Source organism: Herpailurus yagouaroundi, unplaced genomic scaffold (genome assembly GCF_014898765.1).
Source record: "Herpailurus yagouaroundi ecotype Mexico unplaced genomic scaffold, PumYag 29, whole genome shotgun sequence".
Classification (NCBI taxonomy): Eukaryota; Metazoa; Chordata; class Mammalia; order Carnivora; family Felidae; genus Herpailurus; species Herpailurus yagouaroundi.
Window position 1 is genome coordinate 58,385,856 of NW_024412377.1, and position 25,812 is coordinate 58,411,667.

Here is a 25,812-nt window from a genome sequence, read left to right on the forward strand (position 1 = left end):
CATAAAATAGTACCTGACATATATTAGATTCTCAAGGAATATATGTTTAATAAATGGAAACAAGGGAGGGAGGAAGAGAAAGGAGGAGGGCAAGGTTCAAGAGTCTTTTTTAGGATGGCTTCTCTGGGAATGCTGATGAGATTTCCCCATTGTCCTTTTTATTTTCCATGCAATCACTTATTTCAACTTCTCTTGTCCTGGAAAGAAACTATTTTAGTTTAAGTGCACATATGCCAACTCTTTGCTTAAACAACATGACTAGTTTACCACAATGTTAGAAAAAAATGGGTCGGAAGAGGAATCACGCAATTTCACTTTTTGCCTGGACAGTCACCCCATCCTACACCCACTTTGCCAAATGAGCAAATGCACCCTTACCTCCCAGGTAAACATTAATTACTATTTGCACCATGCTTTGAGATCCACAGATGAAAGCATTCATAAAAGCAAAAAGTGTTATTACATTGAAAATGGTTATAGGCTTTCATTTAGTTCTGGAAACTGATCAAGCAGAAATGTTGAAACATGAGACTAAGGTTGGCCAAATATTACACTTGTTATAATTAATTTGAGCTTAAGCTCCAACACAGTGACATGTTTCCTTTAAATAGAGTTAAGTTCTCTAAGGATGCATGAATCTATATGGGTCTCACTTTTCAGCTGGGAGCTAAAATTTTCCAGATATGCAGAAGACAGGAAGACAAATGTGTTTATGACTTCTGGTAGGACAGGGAGACTCTCTGGGAAGACTGCTTGTTTTTGAGACATCTTCGAAATGATCCTATGTCTCTTTTACTCCTAAGGAGAGTAACAAGAATACTCCTAGAACTATAGGGATTTAGAACTGGAGATGAATTTAAAGGGCCTGTAATCATACCTCTCACTAAATACCAAAACATTCTCTCTTAATTTGCTAACAAGGACTGCTCAGGAATACTTGCATAATCTCGGTGATGGAAAGCTTATTACCTATAAGGATGCCAATTCTGATGTTACTCAGTAAATGTTGGAAAGCTCTTTGCTCACTTTTCCATTTTTGTCAACAAATATTTATTAAACACTTTCTATGAGCAAGTACTTTATTAGGTGCTCTGGGAGACAGAAAGATTACAAACAACAACACTAATAGTACAGATTCAACAATCACCTAGAGTAGCATCATAGGCTGAAAGAAAGTTTGAAATGTAGTAGTTACTCAATAAGCATGCATTGAATGAATAAAAGAGTAGATGACACTCTAGAAAGAATGATAAGGCATATGCCTAAAGAACCATAATACTAGGTGGAACTTAGATAAAGGAGAGGCATAGATAAATGCAGTAGATATTGAACTGAATCTGCCACTGTTAATTTTTATCATTTCTGGAACTGACTTCTCAACCAATTCATAAAAGTCCATTTCTTTTTCTGTGGGTAATGACTCAGTTATTTGAGGATTATTACAATTTTCCTTACCCCTTTTGAAGGCTCCAGACCTATAGGGACTATAGCCTATTAAATGATATCTAACACAAACATCAGTCTAAATTTCTTCTCTTGCATAAATCCAGTTTCTCAATAAGGTTTTTGCAATGATGTAAACCCAAGATGGAATGGATCAGCCAATCCAGATGTGATCACATGAGCATAGACTCCAGTGGGACTCATTTTCTTATGCTTCTCATACTATCTCATACTGCACAAACTGGGCATGAAACTCTTCTGGGACACATGTTTGCACACTGAGAAAACTCAGTATTCTAGAGAACATAGTTTGGAAAACAAGAGTGTAACATTATATGTTGGGCTTTATTTCAGGTGGCAACTGTTTTATATATCTTGGATTAGAAGTATAGGATTATAGCCCATAAATATGATTTGTTGTGAAACCAGATTTTCTTCATCCTAACTTGAACTTTAGTCTTTCTATTTGTCCTTCAACTTGAACATTATTAAGAGGAGTGTAATTTGGTGAACAGAGTCTTGGACTCAGGTTACTAATTCGCTGTGTGGTGTGGGAAAAGCCAGTTTCTCTCTCTGAGCCATAATTTTGTCATCAGTACAATGAAACTGTTGTTCCAGATATTATCTGAGTTTCCATCTTTAGCATTCAGTGGTCTTTAGCCAAAGCTTTCTTTGACTTTAATCCAGATTATTCTATGAATTATACTAATCTCAGGGGGAAAAAAAGAGCAAGAGGTAGTGAAATAGCTGTTCTAAATAGAAGCATAGTAAAGGATACAAGCAGCAAGTTAACCCTAACCCCAACTTCTAAGATTTACTGACATTGCAGATTTACACATTTGTGTAACAAACTAGCCACAATTGTCTTTGTCTTTCCTCTGTACAATGTGGCAAGTTTTCATAAGAAAAGAAAAAGTCCAAGATTTTTTGCATGTGTTAACTTTAATCACATCACTTCCACCGCACTGGGGTTCATTGGTTGCCCACACAAACCTGTTTGATCCTGTCCCATATTGCACATCATTGCGTCATCTAACTTGTAAGATCTTCACTTTCCTTAAGTCTTTCAGCATTTCATCCCTGGTCAGCGATGGTTTCTTTCTTGACAACTGTGATTATTTGAAAATAGTGTCAAAACAAATCATTTCCTTCTTTTACCCCCTGACAATCACTCAGTGGCTATGCCTTTTCCAGAAACTCTGTCCTTGTCTCTGTTTATTGACTCTTTTCTTTTCTCTCTCCTCCAAAAATTCCCTCACCTAATTTAAATTTTCCCTAGGAAGTTGGGCATACATTTCTCAGGGTTGGGAGAAAGAAACCAGCTCCTAGGGCATGGTGCTGTTTCAGAACCATGGAGAGCGATTCTGGACGGAGACTCTGGATAATCCCTTTTAGTCAGGCCTTGCCTGTGGTTTCCAGTCTTCATTTGGAATCCCACAGGTGGTGGAGATGACAAAACTCTACAAAGAAGCTTTGCAGTAAGAACTGTTCTCCCCAGAGCTTAGGAGCCAAACCTTACACCACCACATACAAAGAAAAGATTGCATCTGGGCCCTGCTGCTGTCCTAATGTCAGCCTGCTTGGCATTTACCTTCCTTCCCCAGGCTGACCTCTTAAGATGGGGGCAGACTCTGGGGGCATTGTTCTAACCTTGCAAACGCTAGCCATTGTGTCGGCATGGGAGAGCTACCAGTTCCTTTCCAGCCCAACACTGTAATTTTATCAACTCTGGCTCAGAGAAACCTATATTTATAATGCTAATTAGGAGGGCACACATTTAATTTGAGTGGAAGACTGTATCTCGCTGAGCCTGATAGCACAGGGCTCAAGCGACAGCAGTCAGAGGCAAAGCAGGCCTTTCTCCCTTCTCCAAGTATTTGAAACAGGGCTTACTCTTGCCAAACAATTTCTCTGTTGGATTAAAAAGAGAGAGGGAGGGAGAGTGCTGAATATGCTGGAGCTCAGAAAACTTTGTGTTTATCTCCCGCCTGCATAATATATTTCTCTGTGCACTGAGAAAACATGCCTCTTATGTTATCTAATTGTTTCCTGACACATTTAGCAACATTTCACACTCTTTAAAGTGACATTAACATTGCTGACAGTGGAGGTGCTTTCATTAGATGGGCTTTGAATTGTAGCCAGGATGCACTGCAGGTCTTCAAACAGGCTTGTAAAAGGCGAGAAAAGCATTATTTATGAAAATAGAGACTTCTCCAACAGGGCCCTGTGGGTGTGTATTAATTTTGCTGACTCTAGTCAATTTAAGGAAGGGTGTGTGTACGCATGTGCACACATGCACACACAAAACAACTTCTCATGAGCTGAATACACCTTTGTCATCTAACTGGCCACTAGACTGCTAGGCATCATGAAAACCCTCTGAAGCATCTCCCCTTCCACATCTTTATAACCATAGTATAGCACTGCACTATTTTAGACCCAGATGTGTCACTGTGCACCCAGTCCTGAGGCTGAGTAGCTGAGAGGCTGGTGTATTTGGTAGGCATGATTATCATGCTCCCAGTGGAAGAGTTAATTCTCTTTCTTTTCTCCCTTAATGCTTCCTCTTGTCTCCTGTAAGCCCCCCCCCACCTTTTTTTTTTTTTTCATGTCTCCAGCTGTCTATATTAATGCATAGTTTTCCCTGAAGGGTGTATAAGTGAGCCTTCAGAGAAACTACGACACACACCTGCCTTTGCAGGGCCTGAAAAGAGAAATTTGAAGATTCATTCTGACCTTCATGAAAAAAGGAAGCCAGACTTAGAGAAGATGTGGAAAGCGTGAATCAGGTTGTGAATTCCTGTTAGGATACAACCTCACCTGTGATCTTGACCCAATTATTGATCTTCATATTTTCTATGCAGGCAGGATGGTATTTTGAAATTGTGGCTTTTTAATGATGAAGGAGAGCTCCCTACAGATTATTTTGTCACACCCACACTACTATCTCTTCTAATCTGCCTTCCCAGCTTATCCTAGCTGGAATTACCCACCCTTCAACAGTTAATGCTGCAATAACTCTGTGTGTTTAACTCTAGAGATCTGAATTTGTGTCTTGGCTTTGTTTATTACTTGCTGTGTGACTTTGGTCAAATCCCTTGACCTCTATGAGGCTCAGTTTCCTCATCTGTAAAATGGGGATAATAATAGTACCTTCCAATATTTTTGGAAGGATTACCTAAATTACAAACCAAGAAATGTGCTAAGCATACTGCCTACAACATCATGAATGCTCAAAAGCTTTTAGTGAATACTATCCTCTTTCACTGGAATATGGATTCATTGTGGGTTTGATGTGGCTAACATACTACAAGTACAACAATAGAATTATGTGCTGGGTACCAGTGGATGGGGTGATCCAGAAAGACTTATAAAGAAGGCTGAACACGTTTAAGGAGGTGTTCAGAAGAAATTAATGTCAGCGAGAAGGGAATACCTTCCATGCACAGGGAAAGATGTGAAACTACATCATAACATTTCTTAAAGTACTAGGTGCTGTCATGTGATAGTGCAGTAACATTGCACATGTTAATTGAGGCCTGGTAAGGATAATAACTTTGCTCTAAGTCATACAACTAGCTAGCATCTGGTAGCCACAGTAAGGGTCCCTGGTCTCCCTATACAAGTAGTGGAGATTTTTTAGGTACAAGGCAACAACTTTCAAATGATGTTCAGAGGAGGAATGAGCTAATGTATAGGATATCCATGTCCTAAAAGACTAGACCTCGTATGTCTAGTTTATGTTTTCCATTCCCATTTCAGAATATTTCTATATCTTTAATGGAGAGCTTTTCAGCCTTTCTGTTGTTTATGATATATATCCTAATATATCTCATCTTTAGCATCTTATCAAGGACCAATCAATGAGAAGTAGGTAGGGTAATGTGAGTATAGGCAGCAGAGAGATGAAACAGTCCAGCATCTGCTGCCTAGAGCCCCTGTTTTATCTTCATTGTCTCTAAGGCACATAGCAAAACATAGACTTAGAGTTGAGAGCTGTTTGCTATCTGCAGACAAAGCTTTTGAAAAAGAAAGCTTCCAGTACTGAAAAAGAAAACAATTACCATTTGAAGAGCACTTCACCATTTTCAATGTACTTTCGTATATGTTACTATTTAATTTTAAAAATGTCCTAGAGGGGGACTAGGACAACTACCTCATACCCTTCTAATAGATGATGATAATACTTATCATTTACTTCAAAACATTTATATAATGTCTTAATTAATATTTACACTAATCTGTGACATATATTTTATACACATTCTGCTTATCACACACCCTGGAGCCTGGAGAAGTTAAGTGACTTATCTGAAGTTACCCAGACTTGGTAACTTGGCTCTGCCAAGATTTGAACTTTATTCTAGTTTCAGTGCCAACCACAGTGTCATCAGTGATTGGTACTTCATCCTTACAAAGGTTAACTAAATTCCATTGTCATTTCCTGTACAGTGTGCTATGAGCTCTAGGTCCAGCATGCCTGGACTCAAATTACTCCTCCCAACCAAACTGTCTCCTACTATCATTATAGTGAAGTTGATATTACCTATCCCAAAGGTTTGCTATAAGATTAAATATAATAATATATGTAAAGGAATTGGAAGTAATGCCTAGCACACAAAGAACTCAATAAATCTTAGTTATCAAATATTGTTATTTCCATATACCATGAACCCAGGAACTGAACATACAAGTAAGCTAGATTCCACATGTCATGGGGGAGTTTTTGCAAGGCCCCTTGAAAATTAAGTTTTAGCATGAGCATGCAGTTTCTTTAAATCTTTCTCCAGCAGTTTTCCCCCCCAACTAAGCTCTTTTGGGAGTGTAATGTAGGTTCATCCAATATATCTTCTGCATGCTATTCAGCTCAGATAGAAAACTCCATAAGGGACTGCAACATCCACATGGTTCAGCACTTTGATCTCATGTTCTTAGGTAGGCTTGGGTCACTGCTCCCCATCAGTTCCCTAGAGTGGGAAACTTTTATTGTTAGAGTGGGATCATATCTTACACAGGGGTTAGGTCTAAGCTTGGTAGCTAGTCCAAAAAAAATGTGATCACACCACCACCCTGGAAAATTCTCTAGAAATGTGCCACCATGGAGACTCATGTATTGCCTCTTAATAAATCTAACAGTTTTTTTTCTCCAAGCTTGTCACAGATTGCTGGGTCTTTATTTGAGCATCAGCCAAAGTAATAACTTAATACTCTAGCCACTTGGTTAAAAGTAGAAAACATACATTTAAAATCAGAATCACTTCTTTCCAATAAAATACTTACACATGGAGAGGCACCCAATACCCAACACAAACAATCACAGCAGCCAACAGTGAAGTCAATGCTGTGTGCATTTGATATACATTAAGTATTTGTGGAGTGAACTTTGTAATCATCCAATCACACTGTTGTTTTATTGTGTACAAGCTCTCATCTGGGTGCTATGTTACAAAGGTGTATAATCCACAGTTTCTCCCCAGTCACAGTGTCATGAACAAGCCAGACATTTAGACAAATAGGCTAACATATCACAAGTACAGCTGACCCTTCAACAACATGAGTTTGAACAGTGTAGGTCCACTTATGTGCAGATGATTTTCAGTAAATACAGTCCAGTACTGTAAATGTGTTTTCTCTTATGATTTTCTTAACATTTCCTTTTCTCTAGCTTCCTTTGTTGTAACAATACAGTATATAATAGGTATAACATACAAAATATGTGTAATTGACTGTTGATGTTTTTGGTAAGGCTTCCGGTTTTGGTAAGGCTGTTAATCGTTACAAGTAGTTAAGTCAAATGTTACATGTGGATTTTTTTTACCGCATGGGTTGTCTGCACACCTAGCCCCCACATTTTTTAAGGGTCAGTTGTATAACAATAGAAGTTTTTTCTGGATATTTCTGGGCCGGGTGATCAGGAAAGACATAAAAAAGGTTATACTTGATCTGAGTCTTTAAGGAGGTGTTCGGGAGGAAGTTGAGACTGTCAATGAGAAGGGAATACCTACTATGCACTCAGAGGCATGTGAAGAGAGAGAGATAGGTATTCAGTAGTATAGTAGTTTTGATGTGGTTAGAAGATAGGGAACAGGAAGATCTGGCAAAAGCTGATTGCCATACAAGAGTTGCAACCTTATTATGTAAGCTGTGGATACTCTTGGGAGAATTGAAAGAAGCAGCATCATGTGAACAAATTTGTACATTCAGAAATATGTTGGCTCTTGTATGGAAGGGAGAAACATAGGAGTGAGGGATACTAATAACTGGAACGCTAGAGTCATAGTCTGGACTATACTGCCCAATGTGGTGGCCACTGGCCATATATGGCTATGGAATATAAACTTAAATTCATTAGAAATTGACTTCCTCGGTTGAATTAGCTACATTACAAGGTCTCAATAACCACATGTGTTAAACATTGTAGACATAGAACATGCCCCTCATCACAGAAAGTTCTATTGGACAGCACTGATCTAGACATTTACACATCACCAAAATAACAATGCTATTTCATCTTAAAGGAGCTGGGTAATATAATTAGGTACATGTGTCAAGCAACTGAGATGTCAGAAGGTATTTGAGGATTGTGTCACCACAGGTAAAGTGGATTTGTGTCCTCAAAAGGGGAAGCGGCACAGAATCACTGTTTCACTTGGCATTATGAATATGAAAGGGCTGGCATTAGAAAAGTATAGAAATCATATTAGTTCAAAAATAAAGTCTACATTCCATCTATAGCCTGATCTATATTTGACACTTTCCAAAGTGCAATGCTTCCAGGAAGATGTGACATATAAACATGCAAGTTGTTAGATGTAGTAACAACACCCAAATGCATAGAGCCCCGAACTGTGAAGATAGTTCATGCTAGTGCTCGTGAAAGAGGCCCCCTCACTGGGGCAAGTCCAACTGCCTGCCACTCTTCCAATAAATTATGTATAATAGCTTGTGGGAAATCAGGATAGTTTTGTCAGGGCCATCTAAAAACACTTTGTTTCCAAGAAATGCTTAGCTGGGCTTTAGTGAGTTCACTGAAGTGTGAGTGAGGAGGGCAATTAGGTCTTCTGTAAAAATAAAAACTTCAAACAAGGTGATATGAAATGAGTTAGGCTGTTATCGCCTCATTGAGAAGACATGAGGGGTTATGAAAATTCCTCAGGTGAGTTTCAATAAGCTACAACTGAGTTGGAACATTCTCCGGCCTGAATCTCTTGCCTCTGTGAAGACAGCCCAACTATCTCATGGCAAACAGGTCTCCTAGCTCCAGACAAAGGCATGCTATAATTTCTCCCAATGACGACTTAGACTCAACTTAGGGAAATTTTCCTGCTTTCTAACATAAATGTCCCAGTGACAATGTAAATTTATTTGCTGGAACTTTTCTTATGGGGGTGGGGAGTGATCTGATTCTTGCTGAATCAAATTTTTCACTTCTAATATCTGTCCAATTCTTATCAATTGGAAAAAAGGACTTAAATATTGACCATGTAACATAACCTATACTAATCTAAAGCCATCACTCCTGCTGACCCAGGGTTTCTCAACCTTAGCACTGCTGACATTTGGGCCTGGAAATTCTTTGTTGTGGAAGACTATTCTCTGCATTGTAAGATGTTTAGCAGTATCTCTGATCTCTACCCACTACAGGCCAGTAGCATCCTCTCCCCACCACAAAAAATTGTGACAATCAAAATATCTCTAGACATTGCCAAATGTCCCTTGGGGAGCAACATTGTCCCTTGTTAAGAATGACATATCCAACCTAACATCAGCAATAAATATAAGCAGGCTGCTACAGGGAATATATAAAATATAATATCAGTATAAAATATAAATGTATATATGTCTGTATTTTAATTTAAGATGCTACATTCATTGTGGTCTTCTGCATTCTATAATTATAATCAAAACTACTGTCTCTGTTCTTTTTTAAAAATTGAAAATGTAGATAAGAAATGGAGTCCCTCTAACCCTACCCCAAGATCAGTGTGGTGTATGTAAGGCCCAGCACTTGCTAGAAGGTGATCTGAGTTCCTCTCCAATTCTGAGGACAAACAGCTGCTACAGTGCATGCTTGATGGGTAACAAGTCGACAGCTACCTGCGTGTATCTCTCCTCTTTAGTACCCACAATATTCTTATAAATCTAGATACTTTCCACCATAAGTGGTTTCTCTGGGACCCCACATGTTTGATTTCTTGTGATTTAAAAGGAAGTGAGTCAGCTTACAGAACATGGAATTCTTATAATACTGGAGACAGAAAATCTGGAATCTATTTTCAGTTCTACTAAATAACTTTGTGACATTGGCCAAGTCATTTTCTCACTTGGGCTTGATGATAAGTTTCAGGCAGGATGTGTTTGGTTCTAAGTGACAGAAATCAACTCAAGCTGGCTTAAAGAACAAAACAACAAAAAATTAAGGTAGAGAATAAATTAGTTCATATATTGAAAACGTTAGTGGTAATGTTGCTTCAGGCCTGGCTGATTCCAGGTACTCTATTGATGCCATTAGGAATGTCTCTCCCTTCTTAGCACATCTCTGCTTGCTGCCCTGTTGACTTCATTCTCAGGCAGTGTCTCCCCTTGAGTGGTAAGATGGCTGCGTTGTTCCAGCCTCAGCATCTCCCTGAGCCTCCCTACCTATGGCACAGTCATGCACACACACAGTAGTTGTTTCTGAACAAATTGGAAACAATAAGCTCCAAGTGTCATTAGCTCCCTCTAGGCCCTTGTATCTACCATGTGTCAAACACAATTCTAGGGACCTTATATATATTCTCTCCAGTCTTCACAACAACGTATGAAGTCCCTGTTATTATCATCAGGCCCAGAGAAGTGAAGTAAGCTGCTCAAACTCACACAGAAAGTAGCAGAGCTTAGTCAACCTGGCTCCAAAGTCTATGCCTCTCTCTTCCTCACGTGGGCTTTGGAGGACAGAAACAATGAGGCAGGCCAAGAAGTTAGGAATGGGTTGCATAGTGCACAGAAATACTTCATGCATGAAGGCAGAAACAAACGTTTGCAAAAGATCACATCCAGTGGAGTCCAAGGTTTCATTTGCGTCATGGTGAAAATTGAGAATGGAATAAATTGGCAACTCCAGGCTTCGGAATAATCCATTGTAGCTGTGGCAATTCACACACCTGAGTGGCCATCTTGGTAATGACTCTCAGGTGTATCTCTAGACAGTGTTGTAATAATTATGGAAGGGGCATAAATAAAATCCCTGAGCCTGATGCTTAGCACATAATACAGGCTGAATAGATGTGTGGTGGCTTCAGCCATGTCCCTTCAGCTGGAAGCAGAGAATTCAGCTAAAGTTTCAGGGTACCTTGTTTGTACCTTTTGTGGCAGTCACTATGGCTACCATGCCCCAGTGTGTCACTGAAGCCCATCATACCTTGAAGAATGTCCCACTACACAGCCCTCTGCAAACCACATTTGCAGAACTAGGCAGAACTCCAAAAACTGATATATTTTCCTGAAAAATGTTCTTATGGAACTCAAAAGCAAGTAGGCCCACATTTCTAAAAAATTCATTGATTACAAGCAATAGGAAGGCAATATCTCAGATATTGAAATTATTTCTCATTACACAAATAGGTACCTCACTCTTTATCCCCATCAAAAATATGGGTTTCACAAACCTCAAGCATTTGGGGAGGAAAATGGTTAGTCAAATATCTGAATAAGCAGAAAGTACTAGGAAATGTCATTAGGACAATTGTTTGAATTCTCTAACCAACTGTTTACGTTAATACAGTTATTTTGCAATACTCCACTTTAACTCAAAAGCTATTTTTTATTAAATTCTTGAACTTACAGAGCCACAGAGGATTTCCAGTTTCTGGTTCACGAATTGCTTCCTGTCTTCACAAATCATTATTTATTCAATGTGAATGGTCACTGTGGTAATTTCCGGGAGGAGCCTTGATTCTGCCCATGGTTACTTACCTCCCCTAGGATAACCTCAATGGTACATTCCAGAAGGGGACTGATGAGTTTGGGGTTCACATCCCATTCATTTGTTAGCAATTATTCTTGTCTGATGCAGAAATGCTAGAATGAACCATTCAAGGCTTGGGTTTTGGAGTCAGATTGCCTGGATTCAAATCCAGCTATCTCTGCTGTTTGCTACCAGAGCATTGATAGGAAAGATAGCCTATTTCTTTATCTGTAAATGGGGGTGATAATAGTGCTTGGTTCATAGAAAATTTGTGAGTATTGAAAAGAAAAATACATGCATAATATTTGCTCATTTCTTAGCACAAAGCGAGATCTTACTTTTAAGTGGTAATACCGCCATTGAAATTATTATTTTGGGTTTGCTTATTCCTGGTACTCGGTTTTTGTTTGTTTAGGTTTTTTTTTTTTTTTTTGGTTTTGGTTTTTTGGTTTCTTGTTTGTTTTTTTTACTGTCTCCTGATCATTCTGTCTGTTCCACCAAATATTCTGACAACTTGTCACTACATAGATCAATTATGCATTGCCTATACAGAATATTTTAATATCTTCTTGCCATTAATCTTTTGAATGAAAAAGGAACCAGTTGTTTTAAGTGAATTTTGGGAATTGATCTGCAACATGGTCCCTATCATAAATTAGTGGATGTATTAACAACATTTGGGCAGACCAGCAATTTCACAGATAATATTTACTGCTTTGGGGATGGAGGGGAGATTGTAGCCCTTTCTTGGAGAACTAAAGTTTAATCCAAATCAGATTAAGGAGGGAAAATGGTGGTGTAATTGAGATGATGGGAATTGGAGTAACGTTCCTTCAAACACAGATGGTGTAGGATGAAGGAAGTTTTCAGGTATGGCTGAAGCTGTTGGTGAATGAAGGCCTGGATCATGGGTGGCAAATAAGCTCTTGGCACCTTCTGCCTTTCCCCTATTCCTGGTCCAGGATTGTTCTAATTGATCATGCCACTGTTTTCCACTGAATCCAGGGCACCCCCAAATCCTTCTCAATACAGCAATCCAAAACTACCAATCTATCCTAGTTATCAAGGGAACTTCTTTGTCCAGCTGTAGATCTTTTAATCAGAAATATTTTACGAGTTGAAACTATCTCAAAGTCTTACTCATTTGGAAAAAGATAAATTAGTAAAATCTAAATTAGTCTCCATTTTCAAGGTTGTGGGGGAACCCAATCACACAGATAATTAGTTAGACTTTGATTTACATGGGGATCTTGGAAAAGACACACACATACACACCCACACATACACAAGACCATATGAGTTTAATGAATGACATATTGCTGCCTTTGCATGTTTCCTCTTGCTGTTTTAACAGATTAATTAAACCAAGTTTCCCTCTATTTTCTGGGGACTCTCTACACATTCAAAATGAAACTTCAGAAATAGTTTGGGGGTCAGGGCGTCTGTGTAATGCATAAAGTAGGAATTAGATAAGTACATACCCCTGGTTACACGCCCATCCCACACTAGGTATTTTAGTAAGAAATCATGGTCTATAAAGTGAGCCTGTATAAGTTCCAACTTTTTCCCCTGTACTTTGGAACCTGTTTGTGTCTGTACAGATGGTCTCTGTCAGTTGGAATAGTCGGGGGAAAAATGTAGCATAAGTGAACAAAATTAGCAAATGACATAGCAAACAGAGAACAGCACACAATTTGATTGGGGGCAGATCTAGGGACTGAGAAATTTCCCAAGTAATGGTAGGTACCATCAAGCAGCTTAAGGAGTTACGAAAGCACAGATTTAAAGAAGGCAGGAAAATAACAGGAATCAGACAGTTCCATGATGTGTATTTCAATACATTGACGTAACCCCAGTGCTTTCATTGTGGTATGACTGCTTTTCCATTGTCTGTATTTGTATAAATTAAAAAGCAGTTCTGTCTGTACTATATGATATGAATTCATGCTGAACAAAATTTCAAAAAGTTCATGTAAAGAGTGATTTCACAGCAACTATCATATCAGGCTCCTGGAAAATTGCACTTGAACTTCAGTTCCACCTCAGTCACTCAAAGGAATTTAAAAATTGGCTTCCAGCCATTCTTGTTCTTCAACATACATTTCCAGATATGCCTCAATAATACAAACATTAAAGCCTATTGATTGTGAGTTAGAATCTGTTCTTACCAGAGCCTCACTGCTAAGTGGACGACAACACTGACTTCACTGTGCCCTGGTCAGGACACCTCCAAATTCAGGGCGTTGAAGAAAGCACAGGGTAACACTGCTGTGAAGGAACCACTTTGAACTTCATAACAAAATTACAAGAAAAGCTTTGAACTCTGCCATATGATAGATGCTATAAATAACCATTTATTCAAAGAAATGTTTCTTACTTGAAATCTTGAGAGTGCCTTGGGACTAGGAAATGGGAAACAGGAAACATGATTTGTAAATCAACCTTCCCTGATCCTTATAGGTCATTGTCTTCTTCTTCTTCGCCTTCTCCTTTTCCTTTTCCTCCATCATCATTGTCATCGTTGTCATCATCATGCTGTTAGGGCAAACGCAATACAGAGTGGTTAGAGGGTAGATTTTGGAACACACAAACCTGAGTTTTACTCCTGGTCCCTGTCACCTGCTAACTATGAGTTTTACTGCTATGTGCCTCAGTTTCCCCACTTACAAAATGGGGATTATAATAATTCTAACCTCATAGGATTATTTTGGGAAATAGATGTTATATATAAAGTGGCTGACACAGTGAGTGGCAGACAGTCATTGCACAAAAACATTGGCAGTTAAAATCCTAACGATGGTAGTTAGTAGAGGGATAACTATGGGAGAAGTATTGATTAATGTTAGCCCCAACTCTGATGGAACTCTGAGGTGTTCAGGCTCGCTTTGTGAGAGCCTCTGGTAGGAACATGCCTTACATGGCTTCCAAACTGTTATACATAAATTGATTTTTTCAAATCAAACTCCACTTACCCATTGTTCTATTTCAAGGATGATGATTTGTTAACTGTGTTACTGGACAGGAGCCCCTAACATGTGAGCTGTAAGAGTCTCTTATTCCGTGTCTCTTTCTGCAACTCCCACCCTCAAAAAGGGCAATAAGCTAGTGGCTTGGGGGCTCGGTGCTACTGTTTGTCATGTTTCCTCTTACCAGAGGTCCATTTCCTCTTGTTTCAAAGATTGTTCAGGCATCAACTGTCCTGGGAATTCTTGTTGAACTTTCCACCCTGACCTCTCCCTGGCCGGGCTAGACCAAGTGTCCCTTTCCTTCACCTCGACAACACCATGTCATTACATGCCTCCTCCTCTTATCACATGGTACTTACTGTCTGCCTCCCCCACTAGACTGTGACCTCTATGAGGGTAAGAATGATGTCTTATTTTTTTATGTTTATTTATTTATTTTGAGTGAGAGAGAGAATGTGTTTGCACAAGCAGGGGAGGGGCAGAGAGAGAGGGAAAGAGAGAATCCCAAATAGGTTCCTCATTGTCAGCACAAAGCCCTAGGCAGGGCTCAATCTCATGAATCATGAGATCATGACATGAGGCAAAATCGAGAGTTGGACACTTAACTGAGCTATCTAGGTGGCCCTGTCTTTTTTTTATGTTCTCAATATTGAGTGGATTATACATAAGACTCACTTTTAAATTTTACTGAACCAAACTGATCTAACAATAACATTTAATGCCCTGAGGAATAGATCGAGAAATACAATTGTAAAGGTGGCCACAAAAAAATGGCATCCAGTTGAGGTGCTGAAAACATATTCACATATGTAGTCCATCTAAAAGCAGGAAAACACATTTCTTCTGACTCAGATACTTCTTGCCTGAGTTGAAACTCTAACCTGATTCCTTGGGTTTGCTTTGTCAACACCCTACCCTTCTTTCCACACCTCCAGCTCTAGGGCATATCCCATGGGCTGCTAGTCTTGGCTCATTTTTTTTGAACTTCCCAAATGAGCAAACTAGCATGCAAGCAACTGCAAGGACCCCAACATGTAAGGGTGAATCAGGTGAAAGTACACACAGCAATTATCTTCACTCAGCAATTTGGCTGCCAGGAGCTCCCTGCCATGTGAAAGAGAGGTTGCAGCAGGCTTCTGTGTGGTAGGAGAACTTTTTGATCCTCTCGCAGCTCCAAGTTACTGCCCACCACCTGCGGGCTGGCTGCTCTTCCTCCTGCCTGGAGTGGCCGAGCTTTGTAGGAATTCCCCCATGGTATGCAAAACAAAACAAGAACAAAACGGTGGTGGACAGAGTGGAGGCATTGGCAATTTCTTTAGGATGCAAATGTGTGGCCCTTTCTACCTCTACCCTAAACCAGTTTGGTTGCTCATTCATTCTGCAAGTGCTGTTCGTTAGGAAATTATTGAGGGTACAGGGGTGAGTAATGTAGGCAGGTGTCCACCTTCACATAGTATTAAGGGCTATGAAGAAACTTAAACAGGCTAATAGGATAGAGCACATAGGTGAGCAGCTTGAAAGAAGGCAAACAAGAAAAGTTTCTAGGGAAGGAGCAGGCTTGTAAAAATCAGTGAGATGGCAGGTGGGGCGAATATTCCACACAGAGGAACAGGAAATGTAAAGACTCAGAAGACAATGATATGGCATGTTCAAGCAACAGAAGTAAAGATGGCTACATTGGCTGGAGAATAAGGGGGCAAGTAGAGGCCACTATTGGAAGTAAGGCGGAAGAAGCAGCTTGTGCCAGAGGAGACAAAACACGTAGGTCATCACAAGGAGTCTTGGTTTCTTTCTACATGTAGTGGGAAGCCGTTGAAGGGTGCCAAGCAGGAAAGTGATGAAACCTGATTTCTGTCTTGAAAATATCACTCTGGGGGTGCTGGGTGGCTCAGTCAGATGAGTATCGGACTTCAGCTCAGTTCATGATCTCACGGTTTATGAGTTTGAGCCCTTTGTCAGGCTCTCTGCTGTCAGCACAGAGCCTACTTCAGATCCAGTGTGCCCCTCCCCCACTCGTGCTCACGCGTGCTCTCTCTCAAAAATAAACATTATATATATATATATATATATATATATATACACACACACACATATGCACACATACACATACACACATATTCTGGCTGCTGTAGAGAAGGGATGCAGACAGTAGGGAGTGTCTGGATGTATGGCAAGAGAGGAAGCAAGGAGACCAGTAAAAGAGATAGTCCAGTGAGAGATTATAGGGAATTATAGTAGGGCTGTAACAGGGAAGATAGAAAGAAATGGATGTTTTCCTGAATGATTGCACTTCAGCCCTTTAGATGGATATTTCCACTCATGCTCATTTTGTGAAATATGTAGCTACCTGCAGTATGAATTTGGACATTTGGAGAAACATCAAAACACTCAAAAAAATACATTTGGAGCATTTCTTTCTTTCTTTCTCTTTCTTTTCTTTCCTTTTTTTTTTTTTTTTGGATATTTATATTGTGAGGTGGTTTCAATGTAACTTTCTCTGGATGCTCTCATGACACTCATTGCTGACCTTTGACCCCTCTGTCCTCTTTCCCAGGTCGTCCCATTCCACCTACATCCTCGTCTAGCCTCCTCCCATCTGCTCAGCTGCCTAGCTCCCATAATCCTCCACCAGTTAGCTGCCAGATGCCATTGCTAGACAGCAACACCTCCCATCAAATCATGGACACCAACCCTGATGAGGAGTTCTCCCCCAATTCATACCTGCTCAGAGCATGCTCAGGGCCCCAGCAAGCCTCCAGCAGTGGTAAGGAAACTGTGGTGTCTGAATGTGTGGTGTTGTCTGTGTGACATTCTCACGTCTCCGGCAGAATGACAACTCTGACTCGAGGGCTGGGGAGAAGGTGGTGTGGGCAGCATCAGGTGAAATACGCTTGTCGCTTGGTGGCATTGCTGTTCCAGGATACATTTATTGAAGGTCGCAGTTACTAAAGAGGTTTTGCTTATCTTAACAGGGCTTGGGCCTCCTTCAGTGAGAGGGATTTGCCCACTGCTGCACATGAGAGCCCTCGGGTCTCAAAGGTGAAGTGTAGAGAGACAATGGAATATTGAATTTTGTATTACTACCATTCTGGTCATAGCCGAGTGACCCTGGACACCCTCACGTGCCCAATTTGTGTGCATTTCAGATCTCTTGCTTTTTGATGGTTGGCTTCTGACTCTTTCTTGCTTGCTTGTTTAGATGATTTTGTGATTAAAATGCATTCCCTTGACATGAATACTGAATGCCTTGCCAAGTCTAAAGTGTTTGGGGGGTGACCTCTCCTATAACCCTCAGCATGTACCACTTCACTTGAATTTAACAAGCTGATCGCATGGTACCATGATAAATATTGCCTCTAAAACTTGAATTATCCTTGTGGTTTTCACCTGCACAGAGCAGAGGCACTGGTCACAAGGTTCTGTGCCACCTGTGAGGATTTTGTGGCTACTGCTGCAGCTCCAATCTCTGGATTTTAGGTAGAATTGCCCTGGGCTCAGCAATGGTCATGCCTTATTTTGATGTCTTGTTGGTGAAATGTTCACAAAACATACAAACATAGGAGTGGACGAGATCTAGGGTTAAGTACCCATGGCCCAAAGAGAGACGTTTTCAGAAATTAATCGCTCCTGACCCAAAAGCTTTGGAGTTATCGTCTCAATATGTTAATTAACATATCGCATCAAAGGCAATAAGGAGCTTTCCATGCCAAGAGTGCACCTTAGTGAGGTTGTGTTTTGGCTTCATCCACGAGAATATGCCACCACAGGCCTCAACCTCTGGTTTAGAGAGGACCCCCCAAATATACTGAAGATGATTCATTCTGAAGATGGAATGATGGACTGCTCTCTATGATGGCCCATGCCCTTCTTCAAAGCCAGGCCTGATATATTTAGTAAACTCGTATTCTTTTTCAAAAAAATTACCTAATCAAATCTCTCATCAAATGAGCAATCCATTGTTGATATTATGAAGGCCTTTAATCTACCATAAATCTTTATTAGAACTCATCAGAGCTTCTAGTTTGAGAGAAATGTGATTATGGCACTCTTAAAATGACATTACATCATTGGGGTGATTGGTTTATCATTTGGAGAAGAGACATCAATCATAACTAACATAACCACACAGTAAATGAATTCAACCTTTCTACCGCGGAACAATGACACTGTAATTGCTCAAAATCAGGCTTAAAATGAAATCGGAAAATGCTCTTTCTTCAAATGTGATGTTAACTTAATGGAATATATTATGAAAAATCATGTTTGAGGAAATTCTATATAATTAAAAATATGTGGAAATATATTCCCTTTTTCCTTTCATTGGAACCTGATTTTAGCTACAGAACCACTTTTTGCTGCAGAGATTATGTTGCATTTAATTGAACTATCCTCGCTTATGTTTTGCTGCTTTTTATTTCATACTATGTAATCGTGATGAATATTGTATTATGAAGGACAAGAGGCTTTTGAAATGAGGTGCACCTGCTGATAGCTTTTTAAAAACAGACAATTATTAGGGAGAAAATGAGCTTTTAAAAAGTATATCCTTTTATGCATATATAGATAGCCAGGCAAAGATGATTTCCATAAGAGAGGTCAGTTTGTATCTCAGGGCCATACAGAACGTTTTCTCAGTGATAACACTGAGTGATTTCTTTTCCTTTTTGACATTGTATCAGATTGTAAGTTGTTGATAGGGTATTTTTGTTGGCTTTCTGACTAATCAAGACCTCATTTTGGTGGACACAACAGTTCTGTGTGTTCGGAGTCAAACTTATCCATTTTTCATCAGTCACATCAATTTGTTCAGCTCGCTTAAGATTGATAGTGATTTAAGCTTCAGTAACAGGGAAAATACCACAGAACATTTGAGGGTCCATTTTCATCCCAAATGAGAGCTGTATGGATATGATTTCTTCACCCGAGGGGTGAACACCCGATTGTGCAATACCCTTGTTTTCAGCAGGTACTTATATGAAAACTTGCTAAAGCTCTAGCCAACAGGCAGTCATTCAAAATTCTTGACTCTCACTTAGCTAAGTGAGTGCAAATCCAGTACAAATATGTGTGCTCTTAGGTGTGTGTGTGTCTTGTGGAATGGATTTGGGGTCTAGAGCGATTTGGGGATTCTATCAAGATCTGAATGCTGTTGCCATGAATTTAGATTTGACATAAAGGATCGAAAATAGAGTTTGACACAGAAGATGCAAAGTACAAAGCTGTGTCTCCGTGTTCTGAATTGAATTTGATGAAAGGGGCTGGATTTTCTGTAGGTGTCTTGACACAAAATGACCAGGTGATTGGTTGTGTTACGTTTAGCTGGTTAATTACACAGAATTTTTTAAGTTGGTTTCTTGTCACTGACCTTGTGTTCTGAAGATCTGGTACCAATTTGATCTTTGTCTCTTTCTTATGTGAAATAAAACCTCTTCCAACATATTCAGCCCATACATGACAGTAAAAAAAATTTATTTGGCCTCTTCTTGTTGCTGTTAATACTTAACATTAGTGAAGCCCATCGTTAGGAGAGTCACTGTGCACATTTCCTGCCCAAAGAGCCTCTGTTCTAAAGAGACAAACTGGACATAAACTACACAACTAAAATGTTTTTGACAACATGAAAACATCCTCAAAGCAACAAGAAAACTTCACCTTTATGACTTGACTGTCATTATTTTCTATGATGGTAGTGTATTTTTTAGTGGACAGTACTAAAACCTCAGCACCTCCGGAGCCAAATTGTTCTAACCCTCAATCTATGCCAATCGAGCAGATATCCAGATATGGCTAGTGAGATGCTTTGAAGAGTGGTGTTTTCCTTTCCCTTCAAGCATTTCCTTCCAGGTAGCTGAGCTCTGGCAAGTGGCTCATCCCGTGTTCTGATCTTCTGCCAGAGCGGGTTACCTTCAGAGTTGTTTCCTGTATACAGAAGCATAATTTCAAATCCTATGAAATAACTCATCTGGAAAAAAATCTGGATCCCAGCAGCAGCATAATGGAAGATCCTGCAGATGGAAGAATAAGACAACCTTCCAAATCAGAATAGGGTTGCAGTTTGCTATCAGCATACAAGGCAGAAAATATACATGCAGCCACATGATAATCTAAAAACATTGGCTCACCTCCCCTCTCATAAAAGGTTGAATTTTGGGTTTTTTTTTTAAGTCTAAATAAAGGGTTTAAAACCTTCATTAGTAACATCAAACTATACAGAAGGAATGTAAAAAGGAAGTCTCTGCCAGGACCCTTTCATTTGGTCCTTTGTGGCAAAAGAGATGTCTCAGTTGGAGAGTCTTCATTTGTGCATTAAAGGTGCCCCAAGCCCTTTTTTAAAAAAGCGATGTCTTAGTTAATTATAAACAAAAATAGTACATCAGGACCAGCCAGCTTCAGGTTTCCATGAGTGGCCCAAGAATTCAGTTGCTTACCTAACTTAATGATTACCTTACTTATTCAGCATCAGAAAGCAAGAACTCCATCACTTCCCACCTCTTGGCCAAGATCCAGTGTAGAGAACAACTCCATTCATTTATTCAGCCATCCATGCATTCACTCATTCAACCATCTATTCATTTGTTCATTTTCTTATATCTCCCCCATAATATTTGATAGCTTATAACACTTTTTTTTACTGGAAAACTATAATTAGATGACACAGTAAGGGTGAAGGAAAAATGTATGGGAGATAGGGTGGGAAACATATGTATAGGCTCATATGTAAAGTCACATTCCGTTTTTTAAGATAAGCATAAAACTTGATTCTAAGCTTCCTAGAAACCAAAGAAAAAAGGGAAACACATTTAGGACAAGATGCATAACATCCATGAGATGAAAACAAATCAACTTCTTCAGGGAAATTCTATGAATTCTCATAGGGAGGCCAGAAATAAATTTCCCTTAAAAGAGATAATGTGTGCATCCCAGATGACTAAATTCTCAGTACCATGCCATAATACATTTGCTAAAGAATTTCCTGTCAAAATTTCTTGTAAATGTCCCCCACATAAGCCATAGAAAACACTTGCAGTTAAAAGACAATTCTACAAATGTCCAAACATTGCACAGCCCAGGGATAAAACTTGATCCATAGATAAACCTTAGTTTTACCATGTATATACCTCATTCCCGGAGACAAGAGTCCTTAAATATCATTGCTCATGACTAAATTTTTCTAGGAATTAACTGACTTTGAGGTTGTAGTTAGACCTATAAAAACAGATATTCTATGTTACAAATTTGTCTGCATAGCCACAGATATGTTAGAACTTCTATATTCTGATGAAAATGAAAGCATACCATTCGAGGATGGCCCACCCATCGTCCATGGGGCTGGATTTGGGACAAGCAAAAAGGGGGTACCCAGAATTTTTCTTAAGTTAATGAAACTTCTTCCCCCTTATTATATTTTAGGTTTGGGTGAATTTCTTTTCTCTAACATACTATAAATTGTCTTGCCCTTTTAAGCAGCTATGCTCAGTGTAATTTAATTCAGTTTTGGATTTTCTGAAGAGCTCACAGCAATTACTATGCACATTGATGATTGTCCTGTGCTGATAACACTGACTCCTTTTTTAAAAGTCATTGTACAGTGTGAGGTGCTTTGCCACCTCTCCGCATGTCCTGCATTTTGACTTCATCTTCTGCCCTTTGTAGGCTCTGCTGTCTCCTCTGCTTCACTCCATCATGTGGAGACCTCCACCGCAGGGTTTCTGATCTCAGATTCATAGCAGATGCTCAATATTTATTAAATAAATTAATTAATTGTCTTCAGTACATCCCTTCATTTTATTAATTGACTTATTTTTATCATGTATGATGGAAAAAAACAGATAATTAAAGGGAAGGAGGGCAGATCAGAATGTCTCCACGTGGGGAATATGCTTATTTTATAAAAAATATTCAATAGACCTCTTTTGTGTTCTGTTTTGGACGTTTTTAGGCACTGTAGGCCTTTATAGTTCATATTTAAATGAGACGGTTTTAAAAAACCCTGCTTGGGCACATTGTCGTGGCAGGGCTGCTGCAAAGAACAGGGTGGATACTCTGGGTGGGACTCCTGACCAGAGAGGGTACACCTGTCTGGGAAAGACTTCCTTTCTCACTGTGATCTTAGGGTCTGGAAATCAAGTCCCAACGTCATTCCCTTTATCACATTGAGTTTGTTTCGCGCGTGAGCCACTTGGTTCTGAATTCTTCCCTGGCTCAACCTGGCTGTCTGAGTCAGATGTTCAGAGCTCCCTGTAACCCCTTCCTGGGGCCCAGGCAGTGGTTGGCCCTGGCTGCTTCTCCTCCAGAGGAGTTCCCAGGCCCCTGGGCAGTGTGGCCAAGTCCAGGGTGGTGTCTCGAGGGTGTAGAGGTCACAGAGACAGCCACTGCTCCTGCCCTAAGTGCATAGCCACATGGGGTTCGGCCCTCAGCCTGAGAATTTTTCCTCCCCTCATGTTAGCTGTTAGGCCAAGCACTTCATATACCTTTCTTCATTTACTGTTATGTGACCCCCCCCACCACATCCCAAGGCAGTAAGGTTTGCCATTGTACCCATTTTATTGATGAGACAACTGAGGCACAGAGAAGTGAAGTAACTTGCCCATATCACAAAGCTGGGAAATGAAGAACCTGGATTTCAAATCCACCTTTCCTAACTTCAGAGACTTTTTTCTCATCCCTCTCTTTTTTTTTTTTTTTAATTTTTTTTTTCAACGTTTATTTATTTTTGGGACAGAGAGAGACAGAGCATGAACGGGGGAGGGACAGAGAGAGAGGGAGACACAGAATCGGAAACAGGCTCCAGGCTCCGAGCCATCAGCCCAGAGCCTGACGCGGGGCTCGAACTCACGGACCGCGAGATCGTGACCTGGCTGAAGTCGGACACTTAACCGACTGCGCCACCCAGGCGCCCCTCTCATCCCTCTCTTAAATGTTAAAATATTTGTGTAGCTTAAATAGATATGCACTGCACAGAATGCAGTGAAAACAATATATTAAGGGGGGTGGGCTACAGTTTTTTAAAGTCTGAAAAAATAATGACAGCATCACACAATACTCTTCCACTTCTCTGAGAAGCACACGTATCCCCACACTTTTCCCCTAGACTTCGGTTTAATAAATTTCAGAGGGGGTTAGAAACTGTGACTTTATGGCTCCCTTCAAGTGTTCTTCTGGTCTGATAAGTTTGGGAATCACAGACGTAATGGGGCAGCTCTGAAGTGGAAATTGGAGAACTCGGTTATTCTCTGCTCTGTCCCTGATTCACAGCTTGATCTTTGGCAAATCATTCAGTTACCCTGTGCTACTGCTTCCCTACCTGTCAAGGTTGTCCTTGGGACCAAAAGGTCTCTAACCTTCCATTCTTGCTCTAACATTCTTTTTGTAAGTCCCTTGTGCCCAGCTTGACCAGGCTGTCCCAGTTATAGGGCCCCCATACCCTCCTCCTGGGTAGTCTGGATTTCACTCCATCCTCTAGGCCACTGACCTACAGTCAGCAAAGCAGCTCCTTACCGCTTTCTGGCAGAAGATGAGAAATGTGACCTGGGGGACTGTAACACTTAGCTGAAAATGTTAAAAGCCAACCAGGCAGCAAGTGGAAAAAGCATACTGCCTCCAGCACTGACCTGGGCTCCTAGAGATTCACCCTGGCCTCTGAAACAATGTCTCTTACCCTGAGAATTGGGAAATGATGGTTCTCAAGACTCCTTCCTGATGCTGGTAACTAGCCCAGGAGTACCGCAAACAGAGACCAGACCTTTTATTTTCTGATGTGCCTTCTTGCAACACAGATACACTTTTTGATTGAAGGTCCATCAATTTCCAGCCCAGCTAGGGTTGGAACCGCTTTTCTGTACCATGGTGCAAATGAGCACACAGGCAAGATGGACAGGTAATTCCTTTGGAGATGCGCAGCATAAAAGTGGCATATGGCACAGAACTGCTCCTCCTCAGCAAATAATCTTGCTATTGACAAAATTCCCAAGGTCGATAAGTGTTGTGTACATTCTACCTCTCCATCTCTGTCCCTGTTCCTTGGTACATACACAAAGAGGTCCTAGGCAAGCCCAGAAAATAGTAGCTATATGCCACATCTTAACAGTTTCCTGCCCTAACAGCTTTTATCCAGAACTTCAGCTTCTCCCAAAGTCCCTTAAAAACTGCATTTAATCTTAAGTAGCTTCTTGCATACTTTTCAATAGCCACTTTAAAGTGTGGCCCCATTCCCTTATTAGAGATATCTCAGTTCTCTCTTGAATGAAAAGATGGGTTACATTTACCAATGGGCAGTTTCAATAGAAGTTAGAGTCCTAGCCCCAGGTATATCTCTTGACGTCTCCCAAAATAATACAGAGTAACCATATTCTTAAGAGTGGGACTCTGAGGTCTGTCTTACTTGGATTCACATTATAGCTCAGCCACTTTCTAACACAATAATGTTGAACAACATAATCTAGGTCTCCTTTTTTTTTTAAACCTGTAAAACAGTAGTAAAAGTAATAAAGCTTCTACAGTTGTAATGAATATTAAATGGCATTTTTTTGCATTAAATATTTTGAAAGAATTAGACAGTTGGAGCAGAGGTCAGGTTTGATACTGTTTTTTAGTTTAGCTAACACTTATTGTAGTAATATATATATAACCGGAAATCTTCCATTTATACCATTTTTTAAATATTTATTTTGGGGAGGGCATAAGTGAGGGAGGGACAGATAGAGGGGGACAGAGGATCTGAAGCAGGCTCTGTACTGACAGGCTGACAGCAGTGAGCCCAATGTGGGGCTCAAACTCACAAACTGCAAGATCATGACCTGAGCCAAAGTTGGACGCTCAACCAACTGGCCACTCAGACTCCAGCCCCACCATTTTTACCATTCTTAAGCATACAGTTCTATGGCATTAAATGCATTCACAGTGTGGTAATCACCCCACCACCCATCTCCAAACATCTGAATCTTCCCTAACAGAAACTTTGGACTCATAAAACACTCTCTACTTCCCCTCCCCTCCCCTCCCCACCCCCTGCAACCACCATATTATTTTGTCTCTATAAGTTGGACTACTAGGTACCTCCTAGAAGTGGAATCACACAGTATGTGTCCTTTTGTAACCAGCTTATTTCACTCAGGACAGTGTTTTCAAGATTCATCCATATTGTAGCATGTGTTAGAACTTCCTACATTGTTAAGACTGAACAATATTCTTTTGTATCTCTATGCCACATTTTGTTTATTCATGCATAGGTCAATGGACACTTGGGTTGTTTCCACCTTTTGGTTATTGTGAATAATGCTGCTATGAACATGGGTGTGCAAACATCTGTTCCAGTACCTGCTCTGACTTCTTTTAGGTATATCAGCCAGGAGTGAAATCACTGAAACATACAGTAACTCTGTCTTTAATTTTGTGAGGACTTGCCATACTGTTTTCCATAGTGGCTATACCATTTTACATTTTCTCCAGCAATGC

At 40.1% G+C, this 25,812-nt stretch overlaps 1 protein-coding gene across 19 annotated transcripts in view; it reads left to right on the forward strand.

Annotated features, from left to right (window-relative positions):
• TENM2 (teneurin transmembrane protein 2) overlaps nucleotides 1-25,812 on the forward strand; it is a 1,969,530-nt gene that overhangs the window by 1,572,525 nt on the left and 371,193 nt on the right. For 15 of the 19 annotated variants that reach the window (XM_040444168.1, XM_040444170.1, XM_040444289.1 and 12 more), the window contains one exon: nucleotides 16,913-17,122. The exons of the other annotated variants lie outside the window; for them this stretch is intronic. In XM_040444168.1, coding sequence (XP_040300102.1) covers nucleotides 16,913-17,122 — 210 coding nt within the window. The remainder of the gene's footprint in view (nucleotides 1-16,912; nucleotides 17,123-25,812) is intronic. 19 annotated transcript variants of the gene reach the window in all.